The following is a 23,716-nucleotide window of genomic DNA, read 5'->3' on the forward strand; positions in this document are numbered from 1 at the left end:
ATACAAAATCAACCAGTGTTAGGTTGTACACATTACCTGTCTGGCGATGTACTCCTCTGCTAGGTCCACATCATATTTACCGGTGCTACACTTGGCAGCGGTCATCTCCACTAGAGAGGCTGCTTGATCTGCCGTCATTCCCTGCTTCACCAAATGCTCCTGTCATTGATGACATGGATTCATTATAGATTAGAATAAACCAGGAATTTATAATAATATAGATAACACATTATGGACAATGTACGTTATATTATGTAAATAGAAAATCCAAAAGTCAATCATCATGCTAATTGGCAGAGCTATATTTCAACAGATTTGTGAGGAGGTTGACATTAGTAAAATAATCAAAAATATACTACTATAGAGAATAGGTAAATGTAATATTTTAAAGTCATTCATTAGCTTTGGCATCTACCATGTTGGCACTATCAAGTATCAACAGACCTTGATCCAGTTTGCGTAGGTAGACACACGGAGACGTGAGGACCATCGCAGCGTGTGCAGGATGTCACTCTCACTGGGGTCGCTGCAGCCAGACTTCAGCTGCTCCATGTAGGCTTTGGATGGTGGTAAAACCCCCAGGATTCTCCACAGTATCAGAAAGTAATACTGAAGGGAGCAAGCCTCCTGTTTATGTTGAAAAAGAAACATCCACTGTCAGGGCTCAAGTCTATTAAATTAATACTGATTGAAACTTGCACTTCATTGGTAATGCTTCACAATACAACACTTTTTAAATCAAACAACTGGGCAAGGCTTTTGATTGAGGCATAGATCATAGAAAACCAGTCTTAGTCACAGAGGTGAGCAACCGCACATTTTCAAATATTTTAGTGAATGATAAATGAAGGAGGAGCCGCGAAGAGAAGTCCCACTCATGCTGTGTTCTCACCGTAGGAGTGATTGTCTTGCTCTCCTGTCTTCTTGCTGTGTCAAACTGAGCGCCTGCAACCAGGAGTGAGATGAGCCACGCATACAGATCATCATATTTAACTGCTCCATTGAACAGCTTTGGAAAGACCTACCAGGAAAGAATAACACAGGTATTGTTTTAATTAAACGTTTTAATGCAACTAAACTGTCTATCCATCCATCCATCTATATGTATATAAATGTGTCTCACCTTGCTGTCCAGTCTGCTGATATCATCTTCAGATGCTTCAGGGGACAGAACGCAGTAGAATTTGGGCTGAACATTTGAATCTAAGAAAAGTTCAAATATGAGAAAAAGAAAAGAAAAAAAGAACAGGTTATTTTCTCATCTACTACCACCATAGCCACATTTTCGTCACAGATAACACACAAGAACCCAGACTACATCAAATACACGAGGCCATCTTCGCATTTGGTGAAAAAGACATCTTTGAGACACTTAACTTGTAAACACTTATTGAGTCCAAGACCAGACAATTACCAACATGCTGTGTTTTAGAAGACTTAAAACTGACACTTGACAATGTTTCCGGAGTTTAATAAATCAATTGAAGGCTAAACAATGCAACTTATTTTGGCAGTCAGTCGCCCCCTTCTGGCGATTGGAAAGAATGTTTAAGACATCGTCGTCAGTCTTTTACCGACCACAAAACAACACTGTTGTAGTTCTACATAATGGCACAGGAACAAGCACATGTAAAAACACTATTTTATGCTCTTGCCAGTGGGTGGAAAAAAATACAATAAAAAGTACATTTCAATCAGTGGTCTTACCGGCTGAACAGTGTTTGGCCCAGTTCTCCTCCACCTCTTTGAATCCGTAGTACAGTGGGATGCCGCTGCGCTTGCCACCGTCCTGAACAGAACTCTGCCCAGTGGATGGTGGCGTTAGAAGGTTGTACTGCACCTATAAATAAGGTTCATCGTAAAGAGAAGCTCAATTTCCATTGCTACACAAATAGTCACATTAATTCAAAGAGTCGCCAATGGAATAAAGACTATTCATTCACTACCACTTTTTGGGGCTCGATAGATGGGCAATCAAATAAAAGTAAGTAAAAATGCGTGACGGATTCTTACTCCAATGAGTGGTTTGTCATATTAAGGACAGGCTATTTATGGTTTCTCTGGATAATATCAAATTGATAGATCTACACAATATGTTATTCATCAGGAGAAGACAATCAAAAATAAGGTTAACCTGTTCAAAAAGGTACAGCGGTGGCTTGGAGTAGTGGCGCAGCAGGTAGTCAAACACAAGACAGAGGCGAGCCAGGTTGAGAGGCACTGCCTTCAGCTGAGAGTCTTTGCTCTGCGCCACTTCTGTGATGGCTTGGGTGACCTGGGTCAGGACTGACCGCCGACCGCGTTCTGACAGATTGTGGAAAAGGAGCAGTAGGAGCTGGAGGTGCTCTACATTTAGGTCGTCTTCTCCCTGCACAGAACATTGGATGGTGTGCTGCTTCAATGTTCCCAGAAATCTGTAAGAACAGGGAGGGAAACGGAGCAGAGAGGAGAAATAGGTTCAACCAACCTGTTGCAATAAAGTAAGCTGTTACATGTTTTTACATCTATTGCCAAAGCTTTACAAACCACAGCGCTGTAAAAGGAGTTTCCGCTTTGTTCACCAACCTTTTCAGATGACAAAGTGAAGCAGAGTATTTCCTGTGAGCCCCCTCTAATACGGGGAAGATGCTTTCCGTAGTGAAGGTGCTTTAACCAGTAAATTACATATTCACAGCATTTGCAAAGGCTCTGCAAGTGGTCGCAGTGCTTTTTGTAATCAAGTGCCCACACGGCTTTTCAGAAACAGCTGACCCAAATAATTTACAGCATGATAACAGCATGATGGAAAGATGTAAAGCAGAGTATTGGACATAAGAACCAGAAGAGAACTGAGATCATTGGTTGTCATACCTTTCCCAGACTTTCATACACTCGGGTACATCTGGCTCTCCTTGCAGGCTAGCTTTGTGCTGCCATATGAGGAGAAGTCTGGAGAGCACTGATAACGACTGAGGGTGAATGTACATAGGCCAAGGACCCTCGGAAAAGGGTGCGACCCCTAACTGCTGAAGAAGTGTGCTCTAGAAACAACAAGAGAACAATAATAAGTATTTAACAGTGAATATACAATTCATAAATAATAGGGTTATTAATGAGTTTATCACAGATTCGAAACTGGCATTAGTAACACATGCATCTTACCTGCAGGGCTGGAGATGGCAGATCGGATGTTACCATTGTGTGGTTGAAATGATACAGAGCTAAAGAAAACGCATCATCGGAGGAGCCTGAGGAGAACAAAATGCATTAATGGTGGCAGCATGCTTTGCTTTCTACTAATTACAGGCTAAACCAATCATTAGCTACAAAGACATACAAGGGAAATCAAGAGGGGGGGGGGGGGGCGGATGTGGGGGTCATTGTCATGATATACAGGCTTATTTTTTCTTCTTCTGGTGTACCTTTGACATCTTTGTCCACGTCTTTGATGATGCTGGCTAGTGTAGCCATGTGCTGCTCTGTGAGAGACACGCTCAAATAGTTGCGGATGAAGTTGTTCCTGGACTTGAGCATTGAGGTGGTGAGGAAGTTCAAAATGCTGGAGGCTAAACTGAGGAACTTTAGGAACAAAACAAAAAATGAGTTGCTGGCATACTTTTACCAAAAAAAAACGTTATACGCTGTATACATGAATACAAATGTCATGAACAATGGACTTAATGCTGCAGTAGTCTGCTTTATGTTGTCAGGTTCATAGAAATCAGTGCTCACCAGTTCTGGGTCTTTACGTCCAGCTAAAATGTTGCCGTTCTCACTTGGATTCTGCTTGCTGGGGCTCTTCAGTCTGGGAGAGGTCTCCAGGGGTGGGGGGGGTGGAGGGGGTGGGGGAGCGACTTTGTCTTTGGTGGGAGAAATGGTCTCTTCAAACCAAAGCCCCAAGATGGGTTCACTGTCATCATCTGCGGACAAATCATTTATTTGTATTTCTGTGAGTGAGAAAGGTCCCAAAACTTACAAGATACTTGGAGTGGTAGTGATGTGATCAAAACACAAAATGTAAAAAGCTTCAACTTCGTGACACCTATGACACTGTGAAGGCGGTAGACATGAGCCAAAGGGGGCAGAAAAGAGGGAACATATAGACCTGTTAATATCCACGTTAAGAAAACAACTTTTGCTTCTGAAGGTTTTGCTCCCTTTCAATTGATTTCACGGACGATTGGGACAATCTCCTTAGATATATTTTATATTTGCCATTACATCTGGCAGAGAACCAATGGCATGGCTCATGCTGTAGCGGTTCCTACCTTACTTGCTGAAAAACTAAAAACGCTTTTTAAACTGTCCCACGCTTGCAAAGCAAATATCCTTCCTCAAGACACTGATTATTATGGGAACTAAAGGTTTTCTGATGCGTGTGGATCAGAACAGAATCCCAGAATTGTGGACATTGGACTGGAATCAATAACTTCTAATAAAATGAGTGTTTTTCATGCAATATTGAGGTAATTAATAGCTGCCTTGAAGTATGTGTGTATGCACAGACATATTTAAACATGCTATTGGCAATGATGAGACAGACAATACTATTCAGATTGACACATGCAAAACGTGTATTTAGACAAATGGAAGCTGCGCAGTATCTGCATTATTAATATTACCATGAGGCAGAAAGCACCTTTACAATAAACAGGTCACATGCATCAGTTATATTTAACGTTTTATGTAACAGCAACATTCGTCAGTCAGATATTTCCAATAGAAATATATTTTTAGAATAATATATGGCTAAATTTTGCAAAATTCACGTATCTAATGAATAAATAGAAGGTTGGTGCCATAATACTATATTAGCCAAGTCTAATGACAAAGTTCTATAGTTATCCAATTTCAGCGAATATTTTAAAATCACTGAACTGATGCAAATGAAGAAAGAATTATTTAATTATTAAACAATTGTCTCATGTCAAAGACACTAAACCTTTGAGGCCCAAAAAGGTCTGAGTGCTTCCCTCTTTGGATGTTTAACAGTTTTTCTTTGTTCGCCGCCACAAAAAGTTCCATCCACCTTTAGCCCAACTCCTACCTATGGAAAGTTTCATCATGGCAAACTTAATAACCTCCCACAGGAAACAGGAAATAATTAATTTGAAAGTGGGCTTTTGAAGACTTGGGCCACAACTAAGATGGTGGCTCTGCTCCTCTCGTTATCCGAGAGGAACACACCTCTGCAGATCTGATTAATGGATTATTAAGTACCTCTAGCTCATGAAAAGAGAAGTCCTTTTGTATCCGTCTAAATCCATTGCTTTGAAGAAAAAACCATCAATAGTTGCGGTTAAAAGTTTACGTACACTTAAACATGTATAAAAAGATGTCTTGTTTCCTTGTTTTAGCTTTTCTAAAATGTTGGGTCTTTTTTTCTAAAGCATCCGTTTTTGCAGTTTTTACCCAACTGACTGAACTCTCGCCCCTATTCTGAATGGTAGCCCACACAGCTGCCTATGTGGTTAGCTATGAATCATTTTAATTTATTTGAGCAACATTGGTCTATAAAAACATGTAAAAGCAGATTTACGCCCTTGAGGCATCTACAGAATTCAAAACAGAAATAATCAACAACCAGTGTTATCAGCCCTTTAAGTCAATTTTTACATCTGCATGCAACATACAAAACTGAAAACGTTCTGGTGACAGCAAGACGTAGCAGTGTGTTTAAGCCCATAGTCAACGAGCAAAACTTCAATTTATTGTGTTCAAGAAAAATACCACTGTTTTGACATGGGGCCTACATTTATTTTCCAACGTGTGAAAAGTAATGCAATGACAAGTCAGAAGAATGTGGTGGTCAATGAGCAAATGAGAAAGGGCTTTGGGGTATTTACCACAGTATCAGATTTTGTTTTATTTACTAAATTTACCTTAGTATCGGACTATTAAACATTTACTACAAGTTTGGATAAAAAAATGACTAGATTACAAATGGGGGTTTGTTGTAGTTTTGTTTTTAAAACACAACTCATGAAACACCTCGCTCCATCATACTCGGAGGAACAAAATTAAGTTTTGCAGTTCAAATGAATGCTTGTATCAGCGACTTCGATCATTTACCCAGTTCTAATCAACGGTTGTAATGCTTGCAAAAACCATAATGAGCTTCCACATGTCAACACCGTTGGTATTGTCCTTTGAACCATACTGAGCCACAGATGAATCTCTCTGACAAAACTTGTCCTTCTCATGTTAACTTAAGTTGAAAGCGTTGTTCACACTAAAAGGCAAGAAGCCTCTTCATCTGTGGCTCCGTCATTCTCTAAGCTATTGGGGCGACAGCTAAGGCCCCAAATTGTGAGACAAACAATAACGAAATGAATCGAGGACAGTGAAGTGGACATCAAGTCTTTGACCTGAGGACAGAAAACCGCTGACCTGAGACACAAGTTGCACTTGTCTTCTCCTGTCTTCTCTCTGCTGAAATAGTAGACACTGTCAACTACACTGTCGCGTTAAGTGATGAAGGGGAAAAGGTTTGAATGAAATTACTGTGTGTGTGTGTGTGTGCACGTGCACTAGGGCTGCACAATCATGGCCAAAATCATAGTTGAAAATATGTTCATTAATATTAATATCACGATTATTTATACATTTTTGGGGACAGCTCTTTTTCGATTTAAATGAATAGGAACACTGCTTCCACTTTCATGTTGTGCTACATTCCAGCTAACGTGCACTTTTTTCAGTGGGTTAAACAAGTTAATTGTATTCCTATGCGTCACAGATACAACTCCAGCGCACACTGTGTGCATACAATTTGTCCTTATTTAACAAACGTTAATGAGTATTCTTTTCTACTGACATCCCACATTTTTTTCCTACTTCGTTTACACAGCTCAGCACTGACACTGGCTCAGCTAAACTCAAATGGGACTCTTCTAGATAATCAATAATTATCTGTTTGCTGTGAGGAACAGATATTAATCTCATTAATGGGGAAATTAAAACTAGATTTGTATTATTAGATCAAGTTGTTTTTCCCCAATACAAAGCCAATGTTTAGTGTCCTCTACATCCCCTGAATAAAGGCATTTTAAATAATCTCTTGATCTTGTTTGTAAATACCTTTTGCATGACTAAAAAATGCTAGACTTTCTCTTCTTCTTGACAATTGTCTCTTAATTAGAAGAATGTATAGGCAACCAGAAGCATTAAAATAAGTTAACATACGTACTGTAAACGCTTTAAAAGACTGGGAGCATTGTGGTTCAGTAAGTGTACGTTCAATATTTGCTGGGGGAAGTTTCAGGTATTGCCTTCTACACTTGTTTGAACTTCTGATTGAGCAACGGAGTAGTCAACGAGTTGCAAAAAATATGACTTTTAGTTTATTTATTTGTCTCTCTTGATTAGACTTTGTGATTTGCTGTCAGCTGTGTGTGTGTACCAGGGCTGCAAGATTAGGAGAAAATAATCACGATTATTTTGGACAATGATGAGATCCCGATTATTTATCACTACTATTCATTCAGTCATTCATTTTAGGAACAACATATTTTTATTGCGTTTATTGTGTGTGTGCGCGCAAGCGTGCATGCAGGGAGCTCATGCCTATCATGTCAGCCCAAGTCCTCTACTCCTTTCAAGTTGGATAGACTTGAATTGTAAATTATCCAGTGTTTTGATGCTGCCGTTACAATACTATGAATGCTGTACAGAACAATATGTTCATTGTATCATCAGTGCAAAACTGAAGTAAAAACAATGCCCCCGACAACAGCCAGAGGTGTTCTTTTCTTCTGTTTACAAATCTAAAGCTGCTATGTGAGTGCATGCTCTAGCCTCAACATTAGATTTACAAAAGGAGGAAATCAGAGTGATGAAGTACCTTGACTGCTATCCTCCTCCGTACTGCTGAAATCATCCTCGTAGTAGGTGTTTGAATCTGTGGAAGCGCTGGCATCACTGCTGACTGAGCCCTTCCTCTGGCGTTGGAGAACACAAGCCTGAAGGAAGCAAATACAGCAATCTTAAGTACGTAGAGGATACAAAACCACCGCCAAAACATCTCTCATGTGCTTGCTACATTCCAACAACTGGTTGCCTTCACATTATATATTTATTGCATGCATGTCTTTTTGAACTATCTCACCTCATGTGTTGCACGGATAAAATATGATTACTTGAAGAAATGCTTTCTTACTAATCAAAATGAACTCTTTATAAATAAACATAAGAATATATTAGGCTGTCCTCTTGAGGAATAACGAATGCTGCATTGTCAAACTTTTTCTACTTGCAAAGGTGAAAGATGCAATATTACGAGCAATTATGCAGATAGCATGGATGTAAATGGGCAATGAGCTTACCTTTTTGTAGGAAGTGAAGAGAAGCGTGAAGAGTAGATTGGTCAGGGGGACAGAGTCAATGAGCCGTTGGACCCTCTGGATGGACGTGCTCTGTGCCATGATGTTGAGCTCAGCTGGGGGCCCATCACTCGCCCAACCCTGCAGGAAACATGGCTTTCAAGAAAGACGGTTCCTTTTGCATGTGTTTGTTACAGGTTTTTCTTGCATGTTTACAACCATCGTATTATTAATTCAAACACAATATGACAACCTTTCATAGCCATTTAATTCCATCTCTAAACGTTGTTTCTATAGAACAATTGCTTTGCATAAAGCTTCAGTGAATGAGTAACGCCTGAAGACTGAAGTCGTCAGTTAATCGTTGACTGGATTCCAAACATGTAGGTATGCTTTGTTTATTGTAAAAACATGGGACAAAAACTGAAAGGCCATACAATGAGGAGTCAGATGCTGGTTGTTAGACAGCATTACAACTTCCCTATTGATTGTAATGTTTTCGGCAGAGGCAATTGCTACAATGACTCGCACTTACATGATGTGCTACAACAGGAAGAAATTTGATGTAAAATAATGGCAATTTACTTTAAAATAAGGCAAACAGTGTGAGTATTTTGATTGTTTCTTGACTTACCCGGTGTAGAGCCTCAACTTGCAGATCCTGGAAAAGTGAAGTCAGAAGTTTGATAGCGTGGTTTGCCAAGATAACGGATAAAACGCCAAAGCCTTGGTGCCTTATGGAAGAAAAAAAAGGACAAAAGTTATGAATCATGAACACAAAAAAATCAAGACAAAACTGAGCCACAGTGACTTTAGAAACATTATAAAAAAGCATTTGAAATTGATTGGAAATTACCCTTTGCCAGGACCAAGTTTAGGCGATCCCGCACCATCCTTGGTGCGAGAAGCGATATCACGGACGCGCAGGGCAGCCAGGGGATCTTTCTCTTTGCCTTTATCCGCCAGGGCGGTGGGGCTCAGGTTGAGAATCAGGTACAGGCTGTTTAGTAGGCACCAGGCTCCAAGCAGCTGGAAATTCTGATAATGCTGGAGTAGACAGAAGTACAAAACTAAACAATCTAATAAAACCCTCTGACACATTGCTTTGAACAGATCACTTCTGTGGCCCAGACGAAAGGACTCAAATGCCGCTGAACCGGTTATTTTTTAATATGCTGGTACAGCTCTGAACCCTTGGACTCACCTCTCCTCCAGCTCTGCGTGAGTTGCTGATGGCTTGTCCAATCATTTCATAGATCTCCAGCTGTGGCAAACACAAACGTCGTACTTGTTACCATTTTTAAATGTGCTATATTGTGTTACAAACGCTGACAAAGTTGTTTAAAATAACAAATAGAGATTTGAGCAATTTCATAATTAGAAGTGTGTAAATTAGTAAATCTCGTGAGAAGAAGAACTTATGAGAAGCATTATATATGTTAAAAAGTGAAAATAGTGGTGTCTCAAAACTAATGAGAGCATATATTGTTCTACTCACACATTTCTGGACAATGGTGGCTGCGTCGTTTTCATAGTCCTCCTCTTTGGTCCCGGTGGAGGCCGAGCGAAGCTGCAAGCCGCTGCCCACCTGCAGGATGGCCATGCAAGTTGCCACACTCACACCTAAACAGGGGAAACCAGTTCACTTTTAATTTAGAAACATGACCCAATGCTCTGCGGTCAACCGTTTGTAACAGTACCGCTGTCCTGCCTACAACTCCTCGTTGTCACCTACCGGCATAGAGACAGCTCAGAGCCAGCACGGTCATATCCAGTAATCGGCCTGGTGTCAAGGGCTCCAGTACAGGCAGCGAAAGTGTATCCAAAGCCATGGTTACGTCTATCACCAGTGAATGGAATCTGGGTGTGGGTTTTACAGAAGTAATTAAATACAGATATAAAAAGCTAGACATTCTAAAAATGTTTTAATTAAAACCTTGACTAAAGAACATTTTGACCTGAGACAAGTTGTATTAGAGGAATTACCCGTTGCGGACAGCAGTGGCATCAGCCACGGTGGCAGGCATGATGAAGAAAGAGTTGGCTGATACAGCATCCTGGAAACGGTTGATGTAGCGCAGAAAGTAGGGCAGGTTGAGGCACACTCGTAGCAACTTCTCAGACCCACCTGGAAATATCAGTTACGGAAAAATGAACTATTAGCCCTAGTACGAGAAGAACCCACGGCAAAGTTAAAAATAGTGCCGATTCATGTGGCGTGAAAAGGTTGTGAAGGAAAATGGACTAATCCAAAATTCTAACAAATTACCAGCAGGACACTTAAAGTACTGTGTTTACATTTATGAATATAAGCACAGAGAAAGTATCATCTGATGAGGATTTGAACAAGTCTGTTAAAAAGAATACAATCATCTTAAAATAGTGTCACATGTCTACAAAATCCTCAGGAATCATTCAATTTTGTTAAAACATCATCATGTTTTAACACAAACCATAGGGTAAAACTAAATCAGTACGTGTTAACAGTATAGAGAGTGTTGATAAACCAAAAATGTTCTTCCAAAAAAGCAATAACCCACCAAGTTCCTGTAAGTTTGACACATTCTGAGAGACAAAGGCGTTTTTCATTTTGGCCTGAATAGCTTGATCTGTGGTTTGGTCATCGCAATCACTCTCAGCCTATAATTGGAGAGAGATGTTTTTTAACACAACATAAATAACGACAAAATGCTGATTCTAATTTCATTTACAGCAACTTGCATATAACGGCAGCATTTTGACAGTAAAACCACCAATAGAGACAATGAAACACTTGCCTGCATGTGTGCTGTTGACGGGGAGGCTAAGATGGTGGTAAGGTCAGGGTTAAAAACTGAAGTCAGTTGGTTAAAGAAGTTCATTTGGACTTCTTTGTGTCGAAGCTCAGGGTTCACAGCACTCGGCAACTCCTTCTGATCTTCCACTATTAAATGAACAAGAAAGGAGACAATGTTTCACACACCAAAGCTTTTTCAATAAGTAGAGGACAACTACCAAAAGACTTAATGAAACAGTTAATCAGTGTGTTCCCCCCCCGAGGAAATGTGCAGTTAAAGAAATACATTTTGTTGTTATTTTTCCACGGCAGTTCCACACTGACATTATTATGGCAGGAATAAGTCCAAAGAAGAATACCCCGTTCGGCCAACTAATACCACCCCCCCCCCGTGTTGGCTGAACCGTTACTACGCCGCCATCCGAGTACTACCCCCCCTAGTTGGGATGACACTTAGTCAATAATCTCATTAAAATAACCATGCGTAACCACAAAGTACCCAATGCTTCATCGAGGCCACGTCATGTCTGCCTTTACATTTTAAATAGTACATTATTGCTTTTAGCACTAGTTGGGATGTGTTGTAATGCCCGGGGGTGTCTACTGTTGAACTTTAGTCGGTGCCTTGTTATTCCCCCATGAACTGTAATGATTTATATACATTTTCTGCTTCCCTTCAAACATCGCTGCCTGCCATTAGGAATACAAATGTAATATATTGAGGTTTGTTTTTCCTCAACACAAAATGTTTGCTTTTGCTGAGAAGGGCTGTGTCCTAAATGGCATTGACTTCAAAAACCATCCATTTACCGTCCCTATATAACCAGAGCCAACGCTACCTCTGCTGTACACTTGATGGCGCTCTTGGGCACAGTGCCACCTGCCCAACAGCTGAAAATGGCTACCTGAATCTGTTTATCAATTACATATCACTACTGGCGCGGCTTGGTTGTGCAACAGTGAATTTTTATACATTGTAACAAAGTCACACAATTGCATGTAACAAATGCAAGTAACAGTTGACTTCTTTCTTTACACCGTTTCTACAAAGTCAAAAAAGTAAAAGTAAGAATTCGCACCACGGCGTCAAGCTGAAATATACACAAAGCTTCAGGGGACACTCACCATCTGAAAGGGTCTTGACGGTTTGAGGCAACTTGGCAGATTTCATCATAGCAGTGAAAGTAATGATTTCTGTGCGATCTAGTCTGCTGCAGCCAGTGCAAAGTCCTTTTATTAGAAGAATCAGGTGTTTCTGTGGAAAAAATAACATTATTACCCAAGTAAATAATGCCCTTTTCAAAAAAAAGAGAACTTAAAAATATCTAATTAACTAATAAAAATGTAAACACTGACGATTAAACAACTAAATGGAGACAAAGGGGTTGTCGAGGAAAGTAATGTTATATTTAGTCTGTGGCTAGCCCGCTCGTCTAAAAACAGAAAAAATGGAAACTAATCAGTTCAATGGCATCCTACATTACATTCTCCCATGCAGTTGGTTTCTCTCACCTGTGATACTGCACATGCCTCATCCGGGTTTTCCAAGCGCAGCAATGAGAATTCAATCAACACTTTACACGCCGCCGCAACTGAAAGCAGCTGATTTCTCGGTACTAAAGAGACAGAGAAAAAATAATTTGTTGGCTGGAAAAAACGCAACCTGTCAAATTTGAATATGTGAATAGAATAAGTGTTGCAATTTCTATCACATTTAAGAGAAAAAGAAAGATACATACTTTGCCCACATACTGTGGTGATGTAGTGTGCAGAGAGTGCCACAAATGATGAGAAGAAGGGCTCATATTGTTTGTCGTGGTGAAGAATGTCCGATTCACTGCAAATGAAAAGTGAATTACCTAATTAAACGTTGTCCAAAATGAATGTGTGTAGAACATTCATAGAATTTTTCTTGAAGCAGAAGAGGGTTGGGCAAGACAGCAAATTTGGAACGGGATTGATGATGGCCTCAAGGTGTTGCCCTATATCTCCATTTATAACCGTATCTGTTTCTGATCTCTGCTTTACAATTAAGAATATGTCAAATAATGGACCTGTATTTTGAATTATCACCATGACATAGTATACAGTCAGATGGGCGATTCATTTGAAAATGAAAATAACCAGCCTAATAATATTAATACTAATATTTACAGGCCAATTGCTGCTTTAGGAAGTGAAACCAAAAAACTGAACATCCGGAGAAGCTCTTTCATTTTTCTGCTGAGTTCTGCTGATAAACTGAAAGTGACAACCTGGCCACTCATTAATAATCATCATCATTAGGACGGATTGTTAGTTTGCAGGGCGAGATGGGCACGTTAAACCGATATATTAACGAATGGTTCCTGAGTTAAATGGCGTTAAGTTCTGGCACTCACACTCTTGCTAAAGGCAAGTTCCTCCTGCGTGACAGACACTGCACCACCCTCTTTGTAATGTAGCACATCGTGTCACATTTTCTTATTTATCCTCGAGTTTAATTACAATAAAGCAATATTGACAAAATAACATGTTATTGAAAATACATTTACTGCGAGCCGTCACTGCCTAATCACAAATAAGTTGATCGTTAAAATGACCCCGCCCACTTCACCCCCACTACAGGCAAAACAGATGACGTTAAACTGACTGGCGAACCTTTCCACCACCTTATGTATACACCTGTATACATTTACATGACCATAATAGACCGGATATGGCAAGCTTAGAACATGATTGAATAGCATTTCATAAACTTACGAAAGCTGACGTAGTCCACAATTAACTATGGCTGGGCTATTTTAACGTTACGTTACCCAGTCCGTTTGTAAGGCCCCTTGGGTAGCTTAACTACTTGCTAATGTTTGGGGTAGCTAGCTAATGATGAGGCACATTTTTTAACATTGCACTGCGGCGTCGACTGACGATTGCACAACAATTATATATTGAAGATCAAGGTCAACCATTCACAAGTCGAGACATATTTGAAATAGTTTATGAATAACCAGCAGGAGTGAGCTAAATAGCGTTTTGAGGAAGTTAGCCGACATTAGCATATCAGCTAACGTCATCAACTGACTCGATGCCAATACAAGTTACGCTCAAGTAGCTTGCTAGCCGCTAACGTTAGCTTAGCAGCTAACGATTGCCATCCAACTTAACCAGCCAAGCTAACTTAGCAAGTTAGCCTGTGAGCTCACTCATGGGTGGACCCGGCTAGTATCTGAGTAAATAGAGACACGGAATTTATTGACATGTAATCGGTTACCTGTTTACGATCGACCCAATGAGCTGAGGTAGCTCCTTCGTTTCAAAAGCGGTGTACGACGCTGATAAAAGCGGCCGTACTGCCGATGTCCATTCGTGTTCCACATCTCCTCCGCTCGACGCCATCTTGAAATCCCATAGAAAAAAACTAGCTACTGTACTGACAGAGTGAAAGTAAATCAGGGGGGGCGCTCACAACACACTACAGTCAGGTCAACAAAAAATGTCAAACTAAATACTACGCCGTTTGACCCTATGGTTTGCCCCCAAAAACCTATTTCCATTCCTGACTTAACACAATTCCCAATAATTTATTTATACAAATAAAATGATGCCTTTAAAACATTCAATGAATAGGCTTCCGATGGATGTTTTAACAGAAAACCAATAAAGTCTGGTCCTTTATCCCTTTTCCAGCAGAGTAAACATGAAGAACGTGTCAAATGTGTCTTAAAACTCAGAGTTGTTTTTGATTACCTATTTGTTTCGATTCAAGTTGTCGGTATTTGTTTGTTTTTGTCCACAGTAATCAAAAACATTTGTTTGTTGACATCAGCTTTCAACTTTCTTCGTATATAACGTTAAGTTTCTTAAATTCTCTGTAGTATTTTAACACTTTAAGGTAGAATTCAAGCCAGCATAGAAAGGTGTGGTGGATTTATCACCACCAATTATACCTACGTTTAATCAGAACTTAAGTGGACATGCGAAAGTTTAATAGTATCTCTGTACCCTTCTACCCTGCAGGGGGCAGCACCTTTCGGTCACTACACGTGAAGGAGACACGCACACTTCCGGCTTCCTTTTTCTCCTGAAGAACAAACTGCTGCAATGGCAAAGCTAATTTTGTTATGCCTTAAATTTATCATTTTATGCGGCACTGTCGAGTCTGTGTTTGAGGATCAAGTAGGGAAATTTGACTGGTAAGATAAATCCAGAGAACGCTCCAACATGTGTGTTGTTGTGAACCATGTTTTAATGTGGAAATGCTAATGCTAATGCTAACACCTGTCACAGTCACTAGCTGCGACCCGGTGTGTTTGAGCTGGAGAAAAGATACTTACTTAGAGGGGATATTTAAAAAATATGAAACGAATTGTATTTACTAGCTTACTGCAGGTGCTGTTGGCTTTTTTACCAATTTGAATTTGTCTTTTTGAAACCAAATGTTTAGGAAGCTAACTGTCTGTGTAAATGTCGATTAAATTCATTTCTGAACATTTGGAAAGCGTTTTATCAATGATGTTCATGATACTGTGTGGTTGATCCTTGTAGTAGTTGCTGTACTTTCCATCATTATTATAATCAGCTTGAATGATACACCATGTTTGCTTTTTTGAGCAGGTTGTTTTTCCTCTCTTGTGATTCACAGGAGGCAGCAATATGTTGGCAAGGTTCGCTTTGCCCATTTCGACACACATGTGCAGTCATCCAAAAAGGTGCTTTTGGCAACCGAGAAGAATGTCTTTGCTTCACTCAATACGAGGACCGGAGAACTCTGTGGGTATTTTAACGTAGTGCAAAGTATTGAAACACTATTTGTCTCTGTTGACATACTTAAGTGTTCCTTAATCGCTTTCTGTCACAGTCTGGCGGCATGTGGATATGACTGGGCCGGAGGGGAACATTGACGCTCTTCTGCTACATGGACAAGGTGATTTGGTCATTACATTCCAGCTCTCAGACTTTTAGTCCCCCTATTGTCGCATAATAAAATTGTTCTATGTATTGAAACTGTTAACACTTTGGACCTTTTCTCCTGCCCGATTGAAAGCGGATAGCTCTTAAAAGTGTTCTTGACTTCTAGATGCGGTGGTCGTTGTTGGTAACGGCCGCCAGCTCCGTTCCTGGGACATAAATGTTGGTGGTTTGAACTGGGAGATGGTCCTGGACTCTGGCAGGTGATAACCTTCTTGATTGGCTTGTGTTAAGTAAAATTGTCTTTGTTTTCAACAGACGTTAACTGTTTTTGTTACACATTATAGTTTCCAAGCTGCATGTTTAGTTGGCCAGCAAGACATCGTGAAACACGTGGCTGTTTTGAAGAAAACTGCCCTCTCTCTCCATTACCTTTCTAATGGTCATCAAAAATGGATCGAGAATCTACCAGAAAGGCAAGTGAATGTCTCTTTTATATAAATGGTTCAACAATGAAACCTTATTTTGTCTATATACTTTTAAAAAGAATAATTTTTTATTTAATTACTTTTTCTCCTGTTTGAAAAATTGCTCAAGGTATCGTGAAAATGTTGGTTCAAATTAAAAAGAATTAATTAAAAAAATCCTTTATACATTTAAGTCACACCGCCAAGATTTGAAATAAATCATACACAGATAGATACGTAGCTGTTATTAATTCAGGCATTAACAGAATACATAAACAGAAATGGTAACGCAATATATTTTCTTTCCATGTCAACAGTGAAACAGTGGATTACCAGGCTGTGTATTCTGGTGGAAATGGGGAGGTGTATGCACTGGGAATTGTTCCTCATTCCCATATTGCAATTGTTGCTTACAGTTTAGATGATGGAGAAATAATCAAGCAGGTAATCCTGATTCAAAGTAGCACTATAAAAATGCTGTAGACTCTATAGAGTATCATTTTTATACTATACAAATGTTTTTGAAATACAACAAGTACATATATTTTTATTAAATTCTATGCTTGTGTTTTCCTCAGACCTCTGTGGAAGCTCCGTGGCTGTCTGACATCCAGGCCAGCTGTACTGTGATTGGCCGGGGGATGTTGACGTGTGTGGACTCACCAGCTGTATCTCTGTACACGCTTGACTTGCATGGACAGTCAGAGATGACCCAGATCCCCCTGCAGGTATCCATCAAAATTAAGCCAAAACCATTTTATTTTGGAAAAAGACAATGATATACATATTCTGTTTTTTGCAGGTCTCCATTTGTCTTTTATTTCTAGTATTTGTCTACCTACATATAGAAGCTGTCCCTCTTTTATATTTACCTCAATTATTGTGTGAATGTATTTCCCTATTTTATGTGCATTACCATTTCTATTTTTAGTCTCTGGGACTTGAAGTCACCGACGGCTTCCAACCAGTACTAGTGTCCACGCAGCCCAACCCAGCACGCCCCCCTCTGTCAGAATTCTTTCTTCAGCTCGGGCCAGAACACCACTTGCTTCTGCAGCTCAACAATGATCGGATAGTTACACTGAGAGATTTCAAGCCTGTACGTAACAGTTCCTCTCTCTCTCTCTCATGCAAAATATTCTATATTTTCATCTTGAAATTCTTGAACTATAAGTCACGCTGGATACAATCTTCTGTGTCTGAAATGTACTTTTCCTCTAATATTTTAGAATTGTTGAGTAACTTAATCATTTAAAAAGGGGTCAATCTCAACGTGAGATATTCAAATAGCTATATTAAGAAGCAGTATAAAAATGAGTTGACTGATATCCCTCAATCCATAGGCCCTGTTGGTGTCATTTGCTACACCTGGAGAGAAGACCGTAGCTGCTGTAATGTCGCCCAAGAATAAAACCGTGAGTTATTGTCAAATCCTACAGTCAAATTTTTAAATTATAACCGGTGCTTTCTTAGCAAACTACAGTATAATGATCAAATAGTTTGGTATAAACTTATTTGTCTCTTTGTCTGTAATTGGAATGTTGATTTTTTTTTTTTTTTTAAATAAAGATAAAATGTGCTACCCTCGACATTACCAGCTTTTCTTCTGATTCAGGCTTGCAGTCTGAACCTCTTCAGTGCAGAAACTGGACGCAGACTTCTAGACACAACACTGATTTTTAATATGGATCCTTTTGGTGGGAAACCAGAGAAGGTGAGCTTAAATTTCTTCCCACTTGTTCTCCAGGCTGGTCAAGTCGGCAAGGCTCCGTCCATTTTCTCTACCCACCAATAAATATTATTTAACATGATGGGTTTTCCTTTGTTTTTCTTCCAGCTGTATGTGCAGGCATTCCTGAAGAAAGACGACTCTGTTGGCTACAGGGTCATGGTGCAGACGGAAGACCACACACTCACCTTCATACAACAGCCAGGTATGGATGTAGAAAATGGGAATCTTTGTTGGTTTGATATCTGGGGTATTTTAATCCAATGGTTACTGCCATGTGGTGTTTAGTAATTCTACCCCTGGGTGGCACCAACGTCTGAACATTTTACATTCCCTCATTTTTTTGATTCATGCAAACATTGGTCATTGGTTGTGTTTACTGTTGAGATTCCAACAGACTCATAATATAATAATAATAACATTTAGCTAAATTCCACTTGTGAACCATCGTAATTGCTGCCCACATCAGACATCCGTGTGGACCACAAACTGGCTCTCAGTTATCATAACAATTATTTTCTTGTTTTTTCCATGAGGGCAAGGGGGGGGGGGAGGAGTATGTCATATTTCAATAGACTGAAAGCACCACACAAACTGCATACTGTCACGGGGTGCGTAAAGTAGAATTAAAGATTATAGAACAATAATGAGTCTTGTTTTCCAGGGCGTGTAATGTGGACGAGAGAAGAGGCCCTCTCAGATGTGGTGACAATGGAAATGGTGGATCTGCCTCTGACAGGAACGCAGGCGGAGCTGGAAGGAGAGTTTGGCAAAAAGGCTGGTAAATTTCAAACCAGAATCCCTATTTTCCTCCGTATTGTCCAGGATCGATAACCGTTGCAGCTTTAGTCCACTTTATTCCTGCTTTGGTAAAACAGATGTCTTTGGGAAAGTCTGCCTGGTTGCTATTTGCTTCACGTTCTGTTGTCTTTGTCTTCTTTTCTATTGCTTCACTTGGATTCAGCCATTCAAGGTAACACATGCCTCTGCACTTTTCATAACAAAACGTAATTAAGCTTAACGTTAGGATGTCCTGTTGTTGACTGACAGTCCCTTGCCACACGCATGTCATTGTGAGATACACCGGTCCGATCGCATGCCCAAGTTGCGGTTCTCCGTCCACTGAAGGTCTTCAAGCAGCGTCTGTGTTCTCTCTGTACTTTGTGTAGACGGCCTGTTCTCCATGTTGCTGAAGAGGCTCTCTTCTCAGCTCATCTTGCTGCAGGCCTGGATCGCCCACCTTTGGAAAATGTTCTATGACGCGAGGAAGCCTCGCAGTCAAGTCAAGAATGAAGTGACCATTGAGAACCTTTCCAGAGACGAGTTCAACCTGCGGAAGATGATGGTTATGGTTACTGCGTCTGGGAAGGTACGAGACCAAAGCTTCACCTCTCATGGACGTTAATGTCAGGTTTGCTTTCAGGAGAGATGAGCTCTGCTGTACATTTGTGTTTCAACAAGTTTCTTTTCTATTTCTTTCTTTCTTTCATTTATTTATTTCATGGTCAGGTGGACTTGATGGTCAATTAATAATTTTATTCCTCTGCTTATTTTTCGCTAAGCTTTTTGGTATCGACAGCAAGACCGGCAGTATTTTATGGAAGCACTACCTGGAGAACATCCCATCGAATGCAGCTTTTAAACTTATGGTGCAACGGACCACTGCTCACTTTCCTCACCCGCCGCAGTGCACACTGCTCATCAAAGACAAGGTATTCCATAACAAGCGCTTTGTGCCTGAAGATACTCCGTGCGGGAGTCAAGTCCATTATCTTCTGCGTCTCTCAAACATAAATAAAGCAAATTCCTTAGCTCTGAAATCAGAAGATCAATTATTAATGGTTGTACCTCACACAGACTGAGAAGTTTCTACCGAGCTCTGCTGCAACGCATAAACAATTAAATACATGAAAATACTTTCTCCAGCACTTTCGCTTAAAAGAAAAACATAACTGCCGCTCTGGTGTGTGTTTTATTTCCTTTTCTTTTTTTTCTTCTTTTCATAAGGACACTGGCCTGGCCTCACTCCATGTATTTAATCCCATCTTTGGAAAGAAGAGTCACGTCAACCCACCTGCTCTGCCTCAGCCGATACTTCAGTCACTCATGCTGCCTGTCATGGACCAGGATTATGCCAAAGTCTTACTCCTTGTTGATGACCAGTACAAGGTCAGTGTCGAACTCAGATGAACGTTATATCTTAACTAATGGTGGACATGTTGTGCATCCGCCACAGCAACACGCAATCTTTAAGCATCTTGTATGCATCTGTTATTTTTTTTCCACAGGTGTCCGCTTTCCCCTCTACAAAGAACGTACTTCAGCAGCTCCAGGAGATAGCCTCGTCCATATTCTTCTATCTTGTTGACTCCAGCCAGGGACGACTTTCTGGCTACAGGCTACGGACGGTAAGTAAGGCTTCACGACTGGAGCCAGTCCCAGTTCTTACCTTTGTTTGCCATAGGTGACAAGAATTGTTTCCATATCATTGTCGTCTATAATGCGGTATGAAAAAAAAATATAAGTATATTTTGAATGAGAAATACCGAGTGTATATGGAGTAGACTTGACTGTGAGTCAAATGTATGTGAATATGTCTTATAGCCAGAAGTCTGTTCTCTTGCTCAATGACACTTAGCTCACGGATGCCTGATTGGCAAAAACCATTGACTGTTTTTGTGCGCTCAGGACTTGTCGACTGAGCTGATCTGGGAGATCGTCCTCCCCACCGAGGTACAGAAGATTGTCTCGGTCAAAGGGAAAAGGCCCAATGAGCACGTGCACTCTCAGGGCAGAGTCATGGGAGACCGTAGTGTCCTTTATAAGGTATGATAACTTCCCCAGAAGCTTGTATTGACTTTTTGTAAAGAGTGTTGAGAGAACGTTTGAAAATGTTGTCACGTCTCCTGCTGGTGCTGGATTTGTTTAATTGCCTCCACCTCTCGCTGTACCACGTCATCCAGAAAGACAGAGTTGCTCCTCGTGTTTGATGTGGGCTGAAAACTTTCCAAAGAATTCTGTACATCGTGTCACAGTTTCCCCAGTGACTCACATCCTCTTCAACACTGACTGAGCAAGATGGAACCCCGTCTTCTCCTCCTCGGGCTTGTGCTAGAGAGGGTAGTGTGAAAGAAAACTCATCAGCACTGTTATACATTCTAGAGATCACAATACTTATAACATCCCAGAGTGCAAAAGTTTGTGGCACACAAGAGCCTGCTGTCTATTTATGTGTTGTCAGAAATAACTGCCACAATATGCTGTCATCATCTTATCCGTAACCTTTTCGGAAGGTGATATTTTCTGTCAATTTTAACCCAGCCCATCTGTCATTTATTGGGTTCTCTATGTTTCGAATTTAAATTGTTCAAACGTTTTTTCTAAATGTAGACGATCACCATTTCGTATTTTAACATTACAACATATCTTATTACGGGCCTTTTATATTTAATGTTCTCACAGTACCTAAACCCAAATCTACTGGCTGTGGTGACTGAGAGCACAGACTTGCATCAGGAGCGAAGCTTCGTGGGGATGTTCCTGATTGACGGCGTGACCGGTCGCATCATCCACGAGGCTGTTCAGAGGAAGACCAAAGGACCGGTGCATGTTGTGCACTCTGAGAATTGGGTGGTGGTGAGTAATATTTACAGCTAAAGCTGTTCCATTGAAATGACTCTGCTCCGACATTATTATTGAACACAAGGGGAAGCGAAGGTTGAAAGGGAACCGTCGTGATCTTCATGTTTCCAACGTCTCTGTGTGATACTGCAGTACGAGTACTGGAGCACCAAATCGCGTAGGAACGAGTTCTCCGTCATTGAACTGTATGAAGGGATGGAGCTCTACAACAGCACTGTGTTCAGCTCGCTGGATCGGCCGCATGCTCCTCAAGTGCTTCAGCAGTCTTACATTTTCCCTTCATCGATTTCTACCATGGAGGCCACGCTGACGGAGAAAGGCATCACCAGCCGCCATTTGCTCAGTGAGTCTGAGGCAGTGCCTCCAATGAAGAAAATCCCCTTCTTTCCATTACTGTTTGCCCCGTTGTGTTTGATTAAAAGATTTTCATATACAATTTCCCTTCAACAGTTGGCTTGCCATCTGGAGGCATTTTGTCATTACCCAAGATGTTCCTCGACCCTCGGCGGCCAGAGATCGTATCGGAGCAAAGCCGGTGCGTCTTCCAGTCAAATTTGATTTGAAACATTTCGTTCACTTTTCAAATGTTTCATGTGTCTCTAACGCGCTCCCTCGGCCTCCAGGGAAGAGAACCTGATACCGTACGCGCCAGAGCTACTGATCCGAACTGAGTGGTTCATTAATTACAATCAGACTGTATCAAGAGTCCGAGGAATTCACACTGCGCCGTCTGGACTGGAGTCAACCTGCCTGGTGAGTCTGCCATAGAAATATTGAGACAACACATTGTTTTAATACATATGAAACTTAACTATGTCATGAAAAAAAACTTGTTGTCAAACCGCCACAATGTGTCTGAATTTCCACCATTTGTGGTGTTCTTCATTTAACATCAACTAGACCGTAATAATTCCCTTTCCTTACAGGTGGTGGCATATGGTCTCGACATCTACCAAACGCGCGTCTATCCCTCAAAGCAGTTTGACGTACTGAAAGACGACTACGACTATATGCTGATCAGCAGCGTTCTCTTTGCACTTTTCTTCGCCACCATGATTAGCAAACGCCTGGCAGAAGTCAAACTGCTCAACCGGGCCTGGCGGTAAAGCAATGGTCACAATCCCATCTCCCGCAGCACCGCAGGCTGCGTGAAGGACCTCAGCCCAAGCAGAGGAGAAGAGGCGGCTGAGGCGGTGCCTGTAGAAGAACACGGGTCAAATTCAATGATGCCCTTAAGGAACTGCAGAGGTGAGGGGACGGGGGGGTGGGGGTGAAAGGAGGAATTAGTTGAGGTTTTTATGTCTTTAACTTATTTTGCAAGCACAAGGAATAATTTCAATGTGCCATGTCATTTTGATTAAACGTAACACATAACTAATAACAAATGAAATAGGATTTAACAAATTTTTGGAATTTGTAAATTCCCACACGTGTGAAAATTAGATGGTTAAGCAATGTAGTTTTTTCCCCAAAAAAAATTGTTTGACATTTCAGCTTCAGTAGACTGATGGAGAAGAATTGCATATTTCAAGATCAATGAAAAAAATTGGTTATGCAACATAGGAGCATATTGGAAATTAAATCCTGCAGAATCCTTGATTCCCAAATGCAATTTGTGTTGATGGTAAATGAACTGTGAGCAGATAATGCAGAATGGACAGTGAGTGGTTATTTGTGTTTTCCTGGTGGCTCTCCCACCAAAGGCACAGTCACCATTTTCTTGCCTTGTCTTTATGTACATTCATCCTGCAGCTTATACTTGTGCTAGAAGTTTTTATCCACTGTCTGCCGCTGTTGATGCTCCATTAAAATTTGTTATAGAACTCCCAGTTTAAGTGTATTTTTCTGTTTTCCCAACTTTCCAGAGAGCGTTGATGCAATTTTGGTAATTTTGGTGACATCATTGTGATGTGGA

General features: G+C 40.7%; 2 protein-coding genes across 10 annotated transcripts in view; one reads left to right on the forward strand and one right to left on the reverse strand.

Moving 5' to 3' along the window:
* The window catches only part of ubr4 (ubiquitin protein ligase E3 component n-recognin 4), a 46,703-nt gene extending 32,240 nt beyond the window's left edge, over nucleotides 1–14,463 (reverse strand). For 4 of the 9 annotated variants that reach the window (XM_062563857.1, XM_062563866.1, XM_062563850.1 and 1 more), the window contains exons 1-25: nucleotides 14,327–14,463; nucleotides 12,816–12,913; nucleotides 12,589–12,692; nucleotides 12,202–12,331; nucleotides 11,078–11,223; nucleotides 10,841–10,940; nucleotides 10,287–10,428; nucleotides 10,036–10,160; nucleotides 9,799–9,923; nucleotides 9,505–9,564; nucleotides 9,157–9,347; nucleotides 8,935–9,034; nucleotides 8,304–8,456; nucleotides 7,823–7,940; nucleotides 6,370–6,411; nucleotides 3,712–3,899; nucleotides 3,402–3,558; nucleotides 3,142–3,227; nucleotides 2,851–3,020; nucleotides 2,135–2,414; nucleotides 1,708–1,840; nucleotides 1,124–1,203; nucleotides 893–1,021; nucleotides 445–627; nucleotides 37–159 (exon numbers count right to left, since the gene is read on the reverse strand). In XM_062563857.1, coding sequence (XP_062419841.1) covers nucleotides 37–159; nucleotides 445–627; nucleotides 893–1,021; nucleotides 1,124–1,203; nucleotides 1,708–1,840; nucleotides 2,135–2,414; nucleotides 2,851–3,020; nucleotides 3,142–3,227; nucleotides 3,402–3,558; nucleotides 3,712–3,899; nucleotides 6,370–6,411; nucleotides 7,823–7,940; nucleotides 8,304–8,456; nucleotides 8,935–9,034; nucleotides 9,157–9,347; nucleotides 9,505–9,564; nucleotides 9,799–9,923; nucleotides 10,036–10,160; nucleotides 10,287–10,428; nucleotides 10,841–10,940; nucleotides 11,078–11,223; nucleotides 12,202–12,331; nucleotides 12,589–12,692; nucleotides 12,816–12,913; nucleotides 14,327–14,451 — 3,288 coding nt within the window. In that variant the 5' untranslated portion in view covers nucleotides 14,452–14,463. The remainder of the gene's footprint in view (nucleotides 1–36; nucleotides 160–444; nucleotides 628–892; nucleotides 1,022–1,123; nucleotides 1,204–1,707; nucleotides 1,841–2,134; nucleotides 2,415–2,850; nucleotides 3,021–3,141; nucleotides 3,228–3,401; nucleotides 3,559–3,711; nucleotides 3,900–6,369; nucleotides 6,412–7,822; nucleotides 7,941–8,303; nucleotides 8,457–8,934; nucleotides 9,035–9,156; nucleotides 9,348–9,504; nucleotides 9,565–9,798; nucleotides 9,924–10,035; nucleotides 10,161–10,286; nucleotides 10,429–10,840; nucleotides 10,941–11,077; nucleotides 11,224–12,201; nucleotides 12,332–12,588; nucleotides 12,693–12,815; nucleotides 12,914–14,326) is intronic. The other 5 variants (XM_062563867.1, XM_062563848.1, XM_062563868.1 and 2 more) reach the window with 3 other exon arrangements.
* Nucleotides 14,464–15,091: 628 nt separating this feature from the next.
* Nucleotides 15,092–23,628, forward strand: emc1 (ER membrane protein complex subunit 1). Its single transcript, XM_037480951.2, has 22 exons — nucleotides 15,092–15,248; nucleotides 15,698–15,825; nucleotides 15,914–15,979; nucleotides 16,133–16,226; nucleotides 16,311–16,439; nucleotides 16,748–16,874; nucleotides 17,009–17,158; nucleotides 17,362–17,529; nucleotides 17,774–17,845; nucleotides 18,046–18,144; nucleotides 18,268–18,364; nucleotides 18,824–18,940; nucleotides 19,329–19,528; nucleotides 19,722–19,871; nucleotides 20,167–20,328; nucleotides 20,448–20,567; nucleotides 20,848–20,985; nucleotides 21,622–21,795; nucleotides 21,934–22,144; nucleotides 22,252–22,336; nucleotides 22,425–22,554; nucleotides 22,728–23,628. The coding sequence occupies exons 1-22, from the start codon at nucleotides 15,157–15,159 to the stop codon at nucleotides 22,905–22,907; spliced, it is 2,889 nt and encodes a 962-aa protein (XP_037336848.2). The 5' UTR covers nucleotides 15,092–15,156; the 3' UTR covers nucleotides 22,908–23,628.
* The last annotated feature ends 88 nt before the right edge of the window (nucleotides 23,629–23,716 follow it).

Source organism: Pungitius pungitius, chromosome 1 (assembly GCF_949316345.1).
Source record: "Pungitius pungitius chromosome 1, fPunPun2.1, whole genome shotgun sequence".
Lineage (NCBI taxonomy): Eukaryota > Metazoa > Chordata > Actinopteri > Perciformes > Gasterosteidae > Pungitius > Pungitius pungitius.

Excerpts from the sequence above, each read along its gene's own strand:
- emc1 (XM_037480951.2), top strand. The coding sequence starts at position 15,157 with ATGGCAAAGCTAATTTTGTTATGCCTTAAATTTATCATTTTATGCGGC. Across the intron at positions 19,529-19,721 it reads TGGTTACTGCGTCTGGGAAG|CTTTTTGGTATCGACAGCAA; the intron begins GTACGAGACCAA and ends TTTTTCGCTAAG. Across the intron at positions 20,986-21,621 it reads ACCGTAGTGTCCTTTATAAG|TACCTAAACCCAAATCTACT; the intron begins GTATGATAACTT and ends ATGTTCTCACAG.